Source organism: Mastomys coucha, unplaced genomic scaffold (genome assembly GCF_008632895.1).
Source record: "Mastomys coucha isolate ucsf_1 unplaced genomic scaffold, UCSF_Mcou_1 pScaffold12, whole genome shotgun sequence".
NCBI lineage: Eukaryota > Metazoa > Chordata > Mammalia > Rodentia > Muridae > Mastomys > Mastomys coucha.
This window is the reverse complement of record NW_022196894.1, coordinates 43581089-43599138: the sequence shown is the minus strand read 5'-3', so window position 1 is coordinate 43599138 and position 18050 is coordinate 43581089. Positions and strand designations below refer to the sequence as shown.

General features: G+C 40.8%; 1 protein-coding gene across 8 annotated transcripts in view; it reads left to right on the top strand.

The window, feature by feature from the left end:
* The window catches only part of Phldb2 (pleckstrin homology like domain family B member 2), a 96586-nt gene that overhangs the window by 69523 nt on the left and 9013 nt on the right, over positions 1-18050 (top strand). For 3 of the 8 annotated variants that reach the window (XM_031364008.1, XM_031364011.1, XM_031364007.1), the window contains 5 exons: positions 1771-1914; positions 4630-4770; positions 6172-6271; positions 10117-10137; positions 13580-13784. In XM_031364008.1, the coding sequence (XP_031219868.1) occupies positions 1771-1914; positions 4630-4770; positions 6172-6271; positions 10117-10137; positions 13580-13784 (611 nt within the window). The remainder of the gene's footprint in view (positions 1-1770; positions 1915-4629; positions 4771-6171; positions 6272-10116; positions 10138-13579; positions 13785-18050) is intronic. The other 5 variants (XM_031364013.1, XM_031364009.1, XM_031364010.1 and 2 more) reach the window with 4 other exon arrangements.

The window sequence follows — 18050 nt, the reverse complement described above, 5'->3', positions numbered from 1 at the left end:
GTGTGTTTTATCCAGGAACAAAATGATCAAAGGTAGGGTAGAAACCCCAGGATTAAAATTTTTCACAACAGTGAAGTGACAAAGTCACATTCAAGAAAAATGCCATATTACCAGTTTCGGGTGTGGGCAATAGCTAGTGCTTCCTGCATGGGAATCTGAAGATGAGAGTAGAGTAGGTCCCAGGGAAACTTGGGGGTTGACCCTGCCCTGTAACCTTTCCTGGAGTTGGTATTTGCTTTTTTTTTTTTTTTTTTTTTTTTTTTTTTTTTTTTTTGAAGACTCCTGGGTGTCAAAAGCTTTTTGGCTAGTTTTATTCTCTACCATATATGTCTAGTATCTGTATGTTCTTAACATGTAACAAGACGAATTGACTCATAAGATGTTCTAGTATTCATTCTTTTTGCGTTGCTTTCCTCTTCTCTCTTTTCTTTTTCTCCTTCCTTCTAAAAAATGATCAGTTTATAACCAGATTCTTTACAGAGCGCCCACACCTGACAAAGAAAAAACGTTTGGAATTAAACTATACAACCTATGACTCAGAAGAGGGACTTTTCAAGGCCTCACTTTAAAGCTTTTTATCAAGCAAGCGAAAAAAAAAATAACTCAAAGACTTTAATTTCCTTTCTGATCCACTGCCACAGATCAAATGAAATTGGACAGCTAAATTCGTATCCCTTCCCTTCCTTTCTGCAATCAAGCTGCATAAACCATCACCTCATGCCTACGCCACTTTCTGATGAGCGAGACTGTGGAATGTTCTGTTGATCATAGTCAGCCTTAGCTCTCTCTGCTTTCTTGTAATGATGGGTTGTCCATGAAACCTCTCATTTCCAGCCTAGGGGTTTTGCTGCATGGAGTCACTCTTTGAAAAGCTTAATGGCGTTTCCATTATTAATGGTCTGACAATAGAAGCCAAAAGTCAGAGTGAATCTTTTACTTTAAAAAAAAAAACTGTTATTCTGTATGCTTTATATTTTTTTCCTCCACATTATTTTATTGGTGTGGCAAAAATCTTGATTGACTTGAGTAATTACTTTCCATGGAAAATCATTCTAGGTGCCTTTTCCACAAAGATACTTTCAGGAGTTTTTGTTCAGAGCTTTTGAGTCACAGGCATTTTCTTGAAGGCACAGCTGAAACTGAACTACTGGGCTCAAAGGTAACTGGAAGTTCTCTGTTCTAGCAACAGTTTGCGTTGAATGGTGGTAACACCATTGGACAGCAGGTCCATCTGCGTATGTACATGAGTGTAAAGGCAGTGCCCTCGTGCTTTCTTGGCTGAAACGTTCACAACTAAATCCCATTAAAGCTAAATTGTTATTTTTATAAATGGTACAAAACCCAGGAGCCCGTCAACCATCACTTGCTCAGACACTGTAGTTTCAAAGGATGGAAGAGGGGAACCATACATCTTTGTGGAAAAGACTATTGAATCAGAGAGTGAGTGTCTCTTGGGTATCTGATTGTTTGATATCTGTGTAGAAATAATGCCATTCCATTGAGAGAATGATGCTAAGATCTCTAGATATTTATTGTATGGTCATCTTGATTTCACCAGAAATTGTGTTTAATACTTGGAATGACATTCTTCAAGATTGAGCACCGCAAATCCATTTCCATTGCTTACCATTCACTTAATGAGACATTGAGTAGCGCCCAGGTATCTGGCTGTGCTGCGCTCGGCTAACTCATTGTACCGGGAACATTAATACTCTCGCATGCCTTGGCTTTTGCTTTCTTTGTGTTTAACTTCTGAATTCCTCCCTTTAGGGCTATATCAGTGTAAATGAGATTAATGAGTCATGTGGCAATTCCACGAATCTATCCCCTTCCACTCAGTTCCCTGCTGATGCTGATGCTGCTGTCACTGAGCCTGCCTCGGCTGTGCCGGTGAGCCAGCCCCAGAGTTCAGAGGTGTGTGGGCATGTGTTTCATTCATTCACTGCTATTCCTCATGTTAGAAATTAACCCACAGTTCACTGAAAATGAGCAGAATGTGTGTTCCAGAGGGCCAAAATGATGCTGAGTTTATGAATTAGACCAGACTGGGGTGGGAGATGGAGGAGTTGTTCTACACTAAAAATCTTAGAAAGCATGAAATGTGTGGAAATGGTAGAGCACTAGACATAACTGCCAACAAATTAGGTCAGTGTCTTAGCATTTTGACCACACCTAGTCGTCTTAGATTCAAACTGATTGGTTTGAGTCACCTTCTCAGATGGGTTTTGTTGTATGTTTTGCTTGACAGCATTGAATTATGCTTTAACTGTTATGGTTTTATTTTTAAAAGCATTCTTGGGAGTAGCCAGTGACATGAAATATAAGTACCTTATACTGAGCACATTGCTTGCTGTATGGGATCTTAACAAGAGGCTAAGAGGAAAGATAGTGTCTGACATTTGGGATCTCACAGTTAACATACAATAAGTCCGAGCAATTGGAGTATGGATTTCCTGTCTCTGTCTCATTCATCCTCTCATCTCACACGACGGGGGTGTGTGTACCTTTTCTCTTCCCTCTAAAGCACCAATCCGCTGTCTATTCTGGATTCATGTCTCCTTCCACCCTTTCTCCTTCTGTCACTGAACCTTCATCAGCCATTTGGCCTGAAGTCATGGCTACATCTGTCGATCCTTTCCCTTTAAACGACACACCTCCTCCTCTACCAGCTAAGAAACACAGACGGCAGCAGCCACAGGAGCAACAGGTAACTAGAAAGGCGGACAGAGCATGGGGTCTCACGGTCACTTATGGAGCGTCTCTTCATCTTTTCCAAAGCTGATTTTTTTTTTTTAATGAAGGGCAAGTTACAAAGCATTTTTCTTGCTTGCTTTATTCTTAAGGATATTTAGTGTGGCCATGGGTGCTAGAATTAATAAAGTTTTGATATAGTTTATATTTTCATGCTTTTCAGCTCCCATTCAACAAAATAGTATGGCGTGTCTCACATCTTTCTCAATACGCTGACAAGTATATCCGTAAAATTCATAGTGTAAAAAGCTGTGATGACAACACAATGTATTCTACATTGTTGACCTCACCATACTAGATGTCATTCCAGGGCCATGTCTGAACTTGCTAAGCACTTTACAAGTCTGCCTTTCATTTTTCTACTGATCCTGTGGAGAGGAGTGGTCTCCATCTTAGACTTGGTCCTTTGTAAAAAAGCTGGTGTCTCCTGAAACTGCCACCTGAGCTGATGTAAAAAGGAACCCAGGAAAGGGTTGAATCAAATAACTGATGTAGACCACAGATGACCTTGGAGAATGAGAGCATGTCCTACCTTTTATTTTAATACAATGTGAATCTCATTAGCAGCTTCTTTCAGGACAGACAACACCCTTGGTGGCAACCTGTTGCTTTATGCCCAGTATTAACAGTTTTTGGTGGTGTTTATTACTTGGTTTAATTGAATTCAGAAAATCAAAGTTTAGGAACTCATGCCATTTGGTCACAGTGAAAACAAAGAAGTATTCTGATGCCTTTTCAAACTGAAATCAGCAGCTAATCATCCAAATCGTGATGTCCTATTATGGGGATGTGGATTTCCTGGCCATGAGTTCCAACTCTACCACCTTCTAGCTGCAAGACCTTGGGGAAGCTTACTGAATATCTCTGTACCCCAGCATCCTCCCCTACTAGAGAGAGAGAGAGAGAGAGAGAGAGAGAGAGAGAGAGAGAGAGAGAATACCAACATTACAGGATTACTATAAGATCTGAATGAAATCATGAATGTGGATTGCAAAACCCACCAAATAGAAAGCTCCTAATAAATACTAGCAACTGGAAATATATCATATGAAGTTTAGGTGCAAATACGTGCCATCCCTGGCATACATTAGTTTTTATATATTTCAAAAGCCTGAAATTAGCATTAAAGCAATCTAACCAAAGGAGACTTTATCGTGACGTCATTTTGCTCTTAAAGACATCTTGAGTTTAGAGAGCCCAAGCAAAGTTTGGATATTTTAAGACGGCAAAAATCTTGTCTTAGAAACATCAATGAAAAGAAGATGTAGTCTTGGAGTATTTAACTCTGAGAGATTACTATGGGATTTCTTTGACCATGAGCTTTTAAAATGGAAATAGCCTAGAGGGATAGATAATATTTATGAAAACCTTATAGGGGTTAGGAGTACTACATGATATATGGGGTTACTATTTTACAACAACTTTCCTCTTATTGCCTGTTCTCTTCATCCTCTTTTGCTTCCTACTTCTTGTCCCCCTCCCTGGAGTCTGTGCCACCAGACAGGACACTTAGACAGACATAGAAAGTATGGAATTCCTGCCTTACTTTGGCCACTGGCTGTTCAGACCTCCGTTCAGTGAGACCATCACAGCAAAGGCGAACAGTGTGGCAATTTTTAAGCAGCACCCATAGGAGGGAAAAAAAGGTGATTTTCTAAAAGGGAAATATTATAGGGCAGAAATAAATAACTCCCATTGTCTAGTCACATCAAATGCCAGCTCTAATCTGAAAGTGAGCACCAAGATGAGCTTTTAGTGTAGAGGAGATGTCAAAACTCAGCTTCCAAAGCTCTGTTGTGGGTGCGTTGCTTCTTCTTTGTGTCGGTGATGTGTCGGTCAGTCAAGTTTTGCTGTTCCACTTTGCATTTGCATGTAAAGCACTTTAGAAGCCTGGAAGAAAGGAAAAAGCAGCACAAAGAAGGCCTCTACCTGAGTGACACTCTGCCTCGAAAGAAAACCACCCCTTCCCTGTCCCCACACTTCAGCAGTGCCACAATGGGGAGGAGCACCACCCCTAAGGTAGGACTCAGAAGAGCCATGGCCGTCTCTTTCCAGAACATGTCGTAGTCACCAACAAAAGTAAAATCTTGGAAATGAAAAGGTGCTGAGTGCTAGGCCGTTGCATTTGCTTGTTGGGCAGATATCATAACTCAGCAGCTTCTTCTGTCCCAATCAGAGGAAATTTGGAATTACACATTCTGGGCCAAAGAATGTATTTTCTGCCATCACAGTGGTAGGTACTGGTCACTCATATGACAGGTGACCCTCTGGCTGTACCCATATTTAGAGATAACACAGAACATAGCATCTGACCTCTAGAAATAACAGCACTACACAGTTACTGGTCAGTGGCTACATGCGTGACTCTAGGTTTAGCCCTTTATGTAAACCTATCAATGCTATGGAATGAATGTGCTTACGTACGCATCACTACTGTAGTTGTACATATGGATAAACTAAAGAAGAGGAAGCTAAGTGACAACCCAAGATCTCTCAACTGGAAACTAGAGGAGTCAGAGTATGAACCCCAGTAACCTGACACCTACCTGTACCTTCTGCTGGTGTGCTCAGGGGGTTGTTGTAGGAATGAGGAGAGAAAGGGCAGAGGTGGTGGTGGTGGGAGGGAAGTTTTTAGTGGGGTACACTACTTTAGGCCCTTCTCCCATGTGTAATTAGAGTAATATATTATAATCTATTTTACAAGTTGGTGTTTTAAGTGGACTTGATTTACACGAGAGATCTATAGAAAGCTATATAAAGAGAATAAGAGTTTGTCAGGATGGTGCATTCCTGTAATCCCAGCACTTGGGAGGCTGAAATAGGAGGGTCAGTATGAGTTTGAAGCCTACACAGCAAGACCCTATCTAAAAAAGCAAATAAGCAAACAAATGAAGTATGCTATAAAGAATGGCTCTTAGTGGGTTTCAGCATAACTAGGGGTAAAGAGCAACTGGAGCGTTTAGCCGTGGGTAGCTTGCCCCTGTGTTTTTGCATGGTGTGCATGCATTCCTGTCTGTGCGCCCGCTGTCCGCACCTCATGCACGGGGAGCTTCCCATCACTCTCACAGACTGTGGACAGGGTCGTCTCCCATGCGCCCGCCGTCCGCACCTCATGCATGGGGAGCTCCCATCACTCTCACAGACTGTGGACAGTGTCTTCTCCCACCCACCTTCTCTCTGGGAATTGTTACTGTCAGAGGAAGTGCTGCGATACTGAGATTGCCGCAGAGCTTCTTGAGCGAGACGGTGCATAATAAGCTTTTGCCACTTGGCATCAAAAAAGAAATGGGACGTAAGAGCAGCTGTCTCTAACCTTTGTCCTTAGATAGGAGCTTTGAAAAGAGGAGTAAGACCATGTTCTTGAATACCATTTGATGTGCAGTTTACCTTGCCTGAAATTTTCCCTCCTACCTCTCTCAGGCTCACCTCCCTCTGGGGCAGAGCAATAGTTGTGGCAGTGTGCTCCCTCCCTCGCTGGCGACCATGACCAAGGACTCTGAGTCTCGGAGGATGCTCAGAGGTATGTATCCTTTAATCTCATGCTCTTCTATTAAGCATGGGAATTCCCCAGTGAGAGGCAATGAGAACAAAGTTGGAGGCATTGAAGGGAAGATCGACCCATGCCGTAAGTTTTACTATTAGTATGTTTCCTTTAGGGGAAGGATGTGTGTGACATCATTCTTGTTCCAAGGTAACAGCAGTATCCTTATCGCTGGTACATTGTAAACATGCCTCTTACACTTTATAATTTCAGTCAAAAGGCCTTGAGAGAATTACTAACCTTCCCATGTGATTGATAGAAAGCAAAGAGAGACCATAGAGATGCTGAGAAATTTCCAGGGCACTTGGCCAAGATCACTAGACTCCCCTGTGTCACTATATTAAGTGACCCCTGAGCTGGAGTCAATGAGCTGACATAGTTAATGGACCCAGGAGAAAATTTCCTTGAACCTTTTGATTGTAAGCTTGAGCTCCTCTTCTATGTATTTATGTTTAGGTGGACCTTGATTCTTGATGTTTTTCTTGAAAGAACATATTAAATGAACAATAGAGTTACAAAATGGTCTTTAATGGAGACTGAAAGAAGTTACTACAATGTCATTCCAGAAGCAAGACTCTATGAAAATAAAGTTTCTGTTTATGAATGACATGTTCTTTAACTTTGAAATTCTTGCAGTCTAGTGAGGAAAGGTGGAGACATGTAACACATGATTTTAATAAAATGTTGGACACGTTTTATTAATGGAGGTCTGTCTGAGATATAAAGGGAAAAGCTAATAGACATTAGACCATCAAATGCATTCATGAATTGATAGATTGAAATCTTGCTTTTTTGTGAATTAAAATTGAATTATGATAGTCCTCTCTGTTTAAAGTACTAGGGTATAATCACTGTGTGTATACAAATATGTAAATATATATACACTATCTGTGTATATACATGTATGTTTATATTGATAATATATGTGTGACAATTAAATTACTGGGATGAAATTGAGGTTTTCAAATAAATATTAGAAATGATTTGAAGAATCAGATATGGAGCAAACATTGATTTTCTTTTTTATGGAAAATAAACAGCTGTATTTTTAGCACTCAGGAAGCAGAGGGAGGAAGGAGTATCACAGATTTGAGGTCAGCCTGAGCTGCACAGTGAGACACTGTCTCCAAAAAAAATAAAAAAGGAGTGTCTAAAGCTGAGCAAAGATATATGCTCTGTATTTGGGAAGGAGGAAAGAAGGCAAGAGGGTTCAGGAGTTCAAGGCTAGCCTGAGCTAGATAACAAAGAGAGTTAAGGCAGATTATAGCATTCATTTGAGGTATATATTTGTAATATTTAAATAAAACACATCTGTTAGACTTCTCTGCTTTATTTAAGTTACAATAAGCATTGGAGTCTATTTTGGCTGTCACTTATTTCTGTTAACTTGAAGGTCAATTCTATTTTCTCTTAAACCATTTTTTGGTAATATTTATAGGCTTTCATTAAAATGTATATTCCTCTCCACTGGAAGGCATCCAAGCTTGGATTGGCCATGCAATTGAGACCTCTCTGCATACTTATGAACTTTCCATCCTGCATATTGATGAACTTTCTGAATTACAGTGATTTAGGGAAAGGTGGAACATTGAAGAAAAGAAAGAGGGATCCCAAATGACTATTCCAAGTGCCCAAAGTATTTTCTTAAGCTGGAGAGCAAGGAGAGCTAATGTACCAAATGCATACATCCTTGAAGCTGAGAGCTGCTAGCAGTACCATGCAGCAGGGGTCTTGAGAGACCATGAGACTGGGGAACCTCTGGCCTATTTTTCTAATCTGCGTTCCTTTTCAATAACAGGAAACCTCCAGTTAGTTTTCTCAAGTGAACCTAAGCCAAGTCACTGAGGTCATATTATAGATGTGGACTCTGAGAAGTCTACAGTTTGGTCTTTGTGTTTTTACTCATCGTTGGCATGGCTTTTGTGCACTGAGAGGACTATAGCTTCAGGCTTTGTTAAACTTAAGTGATGCTCTGCTGTACGGAGCTTCATGGGGCTCTGAAAAAAACAAAACTGTTCCATGTGCTGATCCAAAGAGCTGTGTTCTGTGAACTCAGCCTGCTCCTGTCCCCAGAGGAGGAATGGCCAGGGATGATATTTCTTCAAGCCACAGCAGATGGTAGTATTGGCAGGTTATACAGAGCCCATATGGGCAGCTCTCAGAGACCAGGAGGGGTGAACTGGGTATTCATTTAGAATTGTTTCAGCAGCACTTGTTGATGTCAGTAAAATAGCAAATGTGATGAAAATTGCAGTCTGGGCAAGTTTATATCTAGTACATTTTCATTAGGTCAAATGTTGTAGACTTCTTCATTTACCTTTTCTGTACACGATTAACTAAAGTGTACCATTTTTTTGCTGCTATTCGTAATGGAAGCGTCAAGGATGATGGTGTAAGTATTATGAGCCTTTTTCAGTCAGCACTGTTTCCATAGCACCAACACTGGGAGCCACAGCTCACTGAAAGGAGCTTGGTTCAAAGGCGAGAGCTGAGGATCTGGGCCCCAGAAGTTGCAGTGGTCATGGCTTTTTTTTTTTTTTTCTTTTTTTAAATATAACTTGTCAACTGCCCTTTATAAATGTTAGAGTGAATGAAATCTTTATCCTTTTGTTTGTTTGTTTGTTTGTTTGTTTGTTTAATGCAGGAAAGTCCAAGAAAGGTATGATAGCCTCCCTGTGGTCTACAGTGGTATATTTTTAGTCGGATTGTTCCTTCTATCCAATAGAGAAAAAAATTGTTGTACATTTTTTTCAAGAAACACAATGCTCGTGGCAGCCGCTGCTCCTTCAAAGGCAGCTGCATGGCTCTTCTCGTTTGGACTTTTATAACAAGTTCAGACCATGCAGGAATCACAGAGACTGTGACAGCAGAGATTTGTGGACTCAGTAGCCACATAAAGAGAAGAGTGGGTAGAGTATACAGGCTCGGTGCATAGCAGGACGTTTCTTGTTATAAGGCTGGGTGGACATAAATAAAGCCTAGGACAGACTAGAAGGATTTAGGAAACTCCGTTATATTTCTTTTGCTTATGTTCATTTGGAAAGGAAGTGTTTGGAGAGATAAGAAAAATATAAACACCTAATATAAACACCTGCCTTGAATACACAAGAAGGCTATTGCTCTGCTTAAGTAGCAATACATAGCATGAGAATGAACTTGTTATAAAGTTTCATGGACTGTGCATCTAATTATGTGTATGAGCATTTTGCCTGCATGTATTCTTGTGCACCAGATATATGTCTGGTACCCAAGGAGACCAGAATCTGAAGTAACGAAAGGTTATGAGCAGCCATGTGAGGTTTAGGAACGGAACCCAGGTCCTCTGGACGAATAGCCGGAGGCTTAACCACTGACCCACCTCTCCACCTGCTTGAATAGGAAATACTACCCCGAGTTCTTACATATTATTTGCTACTGGCACTTGAATTAATAAAAATGATTTTATAGATATAATCTTGGTTTTTATTAGTAATATCATTACTATTTTCTGTTTGACCAATTTCGTTTAGAAGGTACTTTTTCTTCTCTTTTGTACCAAATCTTTTTTTTTCTAACTATGCATGTATTGTGAGCCTTTAAAAGAAAAAAAAAATCCTTAGCTTTTCTTTCTAAGCTTAGACTGAATGGAAAGTGTGACATCATTCATGTAAAGTGTGACATTGTTCATGTTCATCTGGTGTTATTACTAATATGACAGAGAGTGCATGTTCGTGGATGCTTCCCATCCCTGTGCCAGTATTTCTGACCGTGTACCTTTCCCCTTTCTCGGCCTTTCTCCCCTCTCCTTTGACTTATCCGTTCTTCTGGCTGTGGACTGTCATTAGGAAGAATGAATTCTTCAGCAGGTGAGCGGTGACAAGTGCATTCACTATCAGAGTCTTGATCCGTTTCATCTAAGCTCGAATTATAATCTTAAGCCATCCTACCTCCCTTATTAAGGCACACATTACCATTAAAGATATATCATACATATGTGAAATATGTTGTGAAAACTGCATATTTCATGTGGTTAATTAACAAGAGAAATTTGGACACCAGTAAGCCAGACAATATTAAAACTGGCATTAAAGTTAGGAAAAGTTACTGGGAGTTGTACTCTGTTCTAAAGCTTTCCCGGGCAAGGAAGAGGGCTGAGCTGGTTGCTTCCTGTTACATTCTATGCTATGAAACAAGACCAGACATGGGGTCTTGCTTTCTAGACCTTAGAACTACTCCCTCACACAGTGCTCTCAAGAGTACCTATCTTAACGTCAGCTCTTTTCATTCCACTGAATATTGTTCTTGCCATATAATTAAAAAAAATAACAAAACCAAGTGGATTTAGGTTGAGAATGTCTCAAGTTTCCCAAGTTAGTTCCTTGGTTCCACCCCTAAAAGTAGACTCATGTCTACTTCATTTGATCGGTGAGTTTACTCAGTGACCATTTTGTGATGTCTCCGTGGTAACTAAGCCAGGGTCTGCAGTGAACAGACGACCTGTGTCTCCTTCACAGAGCCTTCCACTCAGGGGCTGCTCTACTCTGTGTCTGAGACTGCCATCCAGGTACTCTTAAGCTCTGTTCTGCTATGGTCTTTCCTTTATAGGAAGTACAGGTGCCTTTGGACAGTCCGATTTGAGCTCAAATATCCAAACCAGCTCCCTCAGGTGCAGTTCTAAGATCACAAGGCAGAGACCTGTGCCCTTATTTATTGACTCATTTATTTCCTTTATCTAAAAAAAAAAGTCTTATTGTGCATTGCAGGCTGACTTGAAACTCAAAACAATGTTCCTGCCTCAGCCTCTTGAGGGCCAGGATTACAGGCGCACACACCACCATACCATGGACATGCCTTATTTACAACCAAACAAAAGCCATCTCAGGTTCACAATCATAACAGACAACTCTTGCCAGTTGGCAGTGTCAAGCAGCTCAATGAGGTGAATGCCCGGTTCACACTGGAAATGAAAATGCTGCATTGGAACTGGGCACACAATCTACAGGCATTGTTCTTTTAGCTTCCGGAGAAGTCTAAGGTCCTCATTCTGCTTTTGGAATGACCTAGAGAGTCCTTTGGCATAGAGCAAAGCTGAGCAGATCTTGAGTTGCTCTGGGGAGCTGAGGTCCACAAGGCACAGGGCTTCACACTGTGGAGTAGCTGTTCCCTGTATGCAGGTCTGAAAATGTTGAGCTTCTTAGTTCCCTGCCTTTCTCACTAGTAGGTATACATTTATCTTCTTGGTCTGGGATATTTCTGAAGAAAACAAATCAAACCCCAGAGCTCTGGAAGATTGGAAAAGCAAGCCATCCAGTTGTTTGAGAGTGTGAGCTTTTCTTCTCACTGTCCTGAGAAGGTGTTATTTCCTCTTCCTTGGGACTGCCATTTCCTCACTGAAGAGAGCGCCTTGGAGGAGGGGAGGAGAGGGGTTGGGGTAGAAATCAGAGCCTGGGCTGTAATCCCCATATGCTCTCAATTGCACAGATATCTTCCAAGGCATTTTGTTTTGTTTTTGTTTCACGTTGGGATGAGGACGTGTCATAAATATAGCTGATAGCCAATGTGAAGGCTTTTCAAGCTTCAGCATTGTCTAAAAGTCATAAGAAAATAATTGCTTGTAGCCTTTTCAAATAATTTCTCTTGTCATTTTCCCTTCCTTTCCTAATGAACATCTGGAACTGATGTAAAAGGAACAATTAATAATTCAAAAAGCCCCAGTGTAAAAGGTAAATACCCGAGTGGTGGCTTTCTTGCCTTTCTTTTCCAAGTGACAGGAGCTGCAGACTTGGAATGTCTGGCTTTGTGTGACACTGGGTGCATGAGTCGCTGCGGGAAAGGATGTTCTGTCTGATCTCACAGTGTGCCTATGTGCTTTGCATCCTTCCCTAGTTCTGTGATATGTGGCTTTACTACGTGCATATCTGTCATCTATAATGGCAGTTGTGAGAGGGAAGCTCATTTTCCTAGCGATCCACTAGTCTGAAAAACATAGTGTCACAATTCCAAAACCACACAGAAGTCAAAGGTCCTGAAAATATGCCTGTTGCTCATAATTTTCTAGAGTCTTTGGGTAGGCTACTTTGCTAAGGCATCACATAGATGAGGCTCCTATTTCTAAATAAATGTTAAATCAGTAGCCATGGATGCTGTTTTGTTTGATTGTTTTGTTGTTTTGTTTTTGTCTTTTTGTCTCCTTTAGATCATTTTTTTCTCTTAATTAAAATCCTCATTGAAAAGTAGCTCCAAAGAAAAGATGACATATTAAAGTAGTCTACTTGTAAACTTTTGATAGGTCTGCGATTAACTTTTATCAGGAAAAAAAATCTCATATTGGAAAAAAAAAGATTGTAAACTATAGAAAATCATTTTGAGGAATTTGAACTTGTTCACTTCCATCCCTGTTTCCTGTGTACATATGACACAGAACAGAGAAGATGACAGTACGGCCTTTAATGCTCAAACGCAGCTATAGCAATAGCACAGGGTAGGACCTCGGTGTTAGAGTACAAGGAGAAGAAAGCACTTTTCATTTATGGTGCTTTTGATGTTTTTGATACCCACACTTTCAAATAGTTAGCGGCAGTTAGCTAAGGGCTAACTGTGACTGTGAGGGGGTAAAGAGAAAGTTCACACCATGGCAAGGAGAAGGGGCCTAGCGGTGGGAAGGGTTGTTGACTCTGAATCTTTTAATAAGTAACTGGCAGAGGAGACATTGATGGAGGAGAAAGACAGAGCAAAAGACAGAGACAAAGACTACAAAAACAAAAGAGAGAAGTGCAGCTTGCATCTGAACCAGATGAAACCATCACAGACGCTATGAAACACACATTTCTCAACCCCAAATCCCCTTGCTGTTTTGTGAATGCTCCTGATATCTGCATGCTGTCAGAGTGGTGACAATGGTGACTGCCCTGTAACGCTGGCCTTGAGCTGGGCATCATATTGCCTTCACTTAAACCCATTTCTAGAGGATTCAGAGCCTTTGATTGTGCTTCTGGTTCCTGGGGAGTGTGCATGTGTTTCAGTGTGCTGATGTAATGCTCTCAGCTGTGCCGAGTTGAAGGATGAGATTTAAGAGGTGCCAAGTGATCCCACTGACAAACAGAATCCCTCACATGACCACTTCTTTCAAAGTCTTGCTCACACTGGGCACGACATTCTTTCTTTGATCTCCCGGACTTCAGAATATGCTAGATCTGTGTCCAGATTTCAGGTGCAGATGTTTCTCATTGGTGGCTTGAGTCCGTAAATTTGTGAGAGTCTGAGCTTGATAAATGAGACATATTTACATATTTATGGCTTTCTCCTTAGGTTATAATCACCAACAGATGAGTGAAGGACAAAGACAGAAACCTGAATTTTACAGCCGCACAGCATCTGAGTCAAACGTCTACTTGAATAGTTTCCATTACCCAGATCGCAGCTACAAGGACCAGGCCTATGACACGCTGAGCCTGGACAGCTCTGACAGCATGGAGACCAGCATCTCTGCCTGTTCACCAGACAATATTTCTAGGTAAGACTTGGAGAAAGCCACCTTCTGGTTTCAAACGTAAACTCATCAGTTTGAGACATATTCTATATTATAACCCCAAGTCTCCAATATAAGATCTATAAGGCAGAAAAGGGCTGGGAATCATGGGGAGCCTGGGAAGTCGTAACCTCTCATCATATGTTTCTTGCTGGCCATGTATGATAAGGTCGACTTTCTCATTTCAAGTTCTGTATGCTTGCTTTCTGATTTACACTGTGCTTCAAAACTCAAGTCTAGCTCTATTGGTAAAACCCAAATTCTATTTCTGCTTTTTTTAGTATTATTATTAATAGGGAAATGGTCTTTAAACACACAGAATTTCAAATGCTCTTTTGGCCCTTTTACTTTGGTGGAGAGAAAGTGTTAGTTATTCTGTATATTAAAATTTGTACAAGGATTTAGCCACTCACACTTGTCCTTTTGAGACTAGTAAAAGCAGTGCTATGAGCTCAGGAGCAAACACATCTATACTATAAATTAGTGGTGGTAGTTACCCTTTGCTCAAGCCTTGACCACAAGTTCCCCGCCATCTACTGGGTAAAGTGAAACCCAGATCCAGCATTGAGGACCCCACCACATCTGTCTCCTTCTTTCAGCATTCCAGCATGAGAAGCCTCAGCATACTGATAAAGTTAGTGCTTAACATTTTCTCACAGTAGGAGCACAGAGTAGCTTCCAGAATATTCTCACACAAGGTAGTTCTAAAATTTAAGCAGAATGAGATTTTGTAGATTTTGCCCTTGTTTTCTAAGACTTAAGACATGTTTTTTTTTTTTTTCCTAAATCATGGGCCAAATGTTTTAAAATGTATTCTTTGACAATACATACATACACACACACACACACACACACACACACACACACTCAGACACTCACACATATTTGTGTGTGTTTATATAGATGTGTGTATGTTTTATGCATGTATATATAATGTACTTTGATCACATTTACTCCATTAATATTTTATTTTTTTAAAGATTCATTTATTTATGTTATATATGCACTGTCACTCTCTTCATGCATACCAGGAGAGGGCACAGATCCCATTACAGATGATTGTGAACCACCATGTGGTCACTAGGGACTGAACTCAGGACCTTTGGAAGAGTAGTCAGTGCTCTTAACGGCTGAGTCATCTCTCCAGCCCTCCATTAATCTCTTATCCCCCCAACTACCTCTCAACCCCTGTCATTTCTGGGCACCCAAGACCCTTTTTTTTTTTTTTGACCCTTGTGTTTAGCGATAGTGTAAATAACGATGCTGAAATAGCAAAGCCACTGCCAGATCCACTCATCTTCTGGTTGTCCTAAAAATGATGTTTCAACAAAAAAAGTGAAGGCGAATGTACCCACAGCTCAGTAATTCTATCGCTCTACAAATGGCTTTTGGTGACATAATAAACCACAAAGCCAAGTTTGTGTCACTAGAATTTCAGGATGGAATTACTTATTTAATAGACTTATAATTTTGGGATATTTTAATGCATAGTTTAAAAAGACTTCAGCACAGTAAAACAACAAAAACAAAAAATTGTTTTAGTTCTTGCTTGTTCTCTGTACTAGTTTCAAGACAATCCTGAGGAATGCATTTCTTCATAGCACATGTTCCAGACATTCTGTGTCTTCTGTGTGCCTGGACTTCATCATAGTATTTTACAGCATAAGAAGGCGTACAAGCTTACCTTAGTTTTAATATGCTTTTAAAACATTTTCTCTCTAGATTTATTTATTTTATTTTATGAATATGAACATTGTGCCTGCTTGTATGTCTGCACTGTGGGGGTGCCTGGCACCTGTGGAGGCCCAAAGAGAGCATCAGATACTCTGGATTCACTGACATGTATACACACATGTTACAGTTATAGACAGGTGTCTCGTGGGTTCTGGAAACTGAACCCAGGTCCCCTGGAAAGGCAAAAGATGCATTTAACCACTGAGCCATCCCTCTAGTCCATAAGATGCACTTTTAAAGGTAGTGGCACAGAAGTAAAATTCCTAATCTGTCACTTTTTCACTTCACAGTCTACTTTTTGTTCAATTTTTGACACTGGGAATAAATGCTTAGTGATATCTGACCATAGCAGTCATTACCCATGACGGTCAGCACTGTAGGATCAGTCCTGGGTCAAACAGCTATGGACAATAATGGTGGCTGTGCACAATTACTTACCTGGAGTGACAGTTCTACAGTAATATTGTCATATCGAGATCTAAGGGACAGATATGGCTCACCAGACTCACACACAACCAAAACTATGTGCAGTGACAGACATGTTAAAGAGCTTGGGTTTGGCTTGGGTTTGGTGATCATTTTACAGTACACATACATGTCACAGTATCACATCATACACCATAAATATATATACTTGTTAGACACATACTTGATAAAGATGAGAATGGAAGACAAGTAAACAAACAAAGACACACAAAAAAAAAACTAAATAAATATAAATTATATAAAATGTGGCAAGTCCGGTGGACAATAGTGAGTTTTGTTTCTTCTGTGTGTAGGTGTCTGTGTGTATGTGCATGCCTTGTGTGTGTGTGTGTGTGTGTGTGTGTGTGTGTGTGTGTGTGTGTGTATGAGAAAGAGAGAGAGAGAGAGAGAATATAGAACTCACAGCTTCATGTACCCCAGGCAAGTGCTGTACCTCAAAGTCCTATTATTTTTTAATTCAGGGTTTTAAGACCTGTGATTTAGTTGAGACATAAGCCATATACCTGTGATCATGGACAGCAGCGTGTAATATGCATACAGTTGCATGCTGTTGTGTGGTCCACAGCTATGTCCTCAGCTTTCTCAGTTGGGTCAGTGACATTTGTTCCCTTTCCTCTATGAAGCTGAGTATAATCAATAAAAGCGATAAGGATTTTATGCATATAATTAAAGGGTTATTTGCCCTGGAGTCTTACTATGAAAAGAATACAACTTATGCTTTTGTATTTTGCCCAACATCTAATGGAAAGAATAGAAGAAAAAGAAAGGAAAAAAAAAAGATCCTTGTATTCTGTTTCTTGGGGAAAGCACCTGACGAGCATGTGCCCCCCCCTCCCCACACACACACACTGCACTCAGTTGTTAGGCTTGTAAGAAGATCCTTGTACCCTTTAGGTAGTTCCCTCTCTCACATCTGCTCCTGGTGGGACCGGCAGTTTTCAGAGGAGCCACATGTGCTGTATTACTGGAGTCCATCATCTCTTCAGAAACGCTCTTAGTCTTAGCTATCTTAGATTTGATTCTGCCAAAAACAGTTGAGGAGGCTAAGTGTGGTATCTCACACCTGTAAATTCTAGCCCTTAAAGGTGGAGGGAGGAGCCAGGCAATGGTGGCGTATGCCTTTAATCCCAGCACTTGGGAGGCAGAGGCAGGTGGATTTCTGAGTTTGAGGCCAGCCTGGTCTACAGAGTGAGTTCCAAGACAGAGAAACCCTGTCTTGAAAAAAAAAATTGGTGGAGGTAGCAGGATAGTGGGTTCTAGGCCAGCTGAGCGCTGAAGTGAGACTCTGTCTCAAAAGTGTGTTCATACAGGGCTGGGGAGATAACTAAGTCCATAATGTACTTGCCACATTAGCATTAAGGTCTGAATTCGATCCCTAGAACCAGTTTAAATATATAATAAGTAGATAGATGTCAGGCATGGTGGCAGAGGCCATTAGGATCTGAATTCAATCTCTAGAACAAGTTTACATACACAGATACATAGATACATAGATACATACATACATACATACATACATACATACATACAATGCCAGGCATGGTGACACAAGCTTGCAGTCTAGATCCAGAAGAGGGGTTTAACTAATCAAACCTCTGTTCAGGGCTTCTGGAGAACAACACTCAATGCTGACCTCTAGCTTCTATCACATGCGCGAGCTCACACACACACCTCTACCCCACATGAACATACATACACACATACTCAGGTACATATATTACTTATGCTTTACATGATATACTCTGATAACCCAAAAGGACTCCAAATATTCCCTTTTGCACATATTTTATGCATGTTCTATGAATGTCCCCCCGGGCTGAACTCTGTGCTATGGGGACACGAACCTTTCCATTCTCAAGTCGACCTAAAAATAAGGCAAGCGCTTGAGGGAGCACACACACTGGACAGGACGTAGCAGGGCTCTAGAGACTCAGACATCAGGATGCATGACCTCTGGCCTAGACCCCGGGTGTTCTTACAGCTCCCACTCATTTTGCTTTTGGTTTTGATTTCCTTTCAATGGTTGGTGTT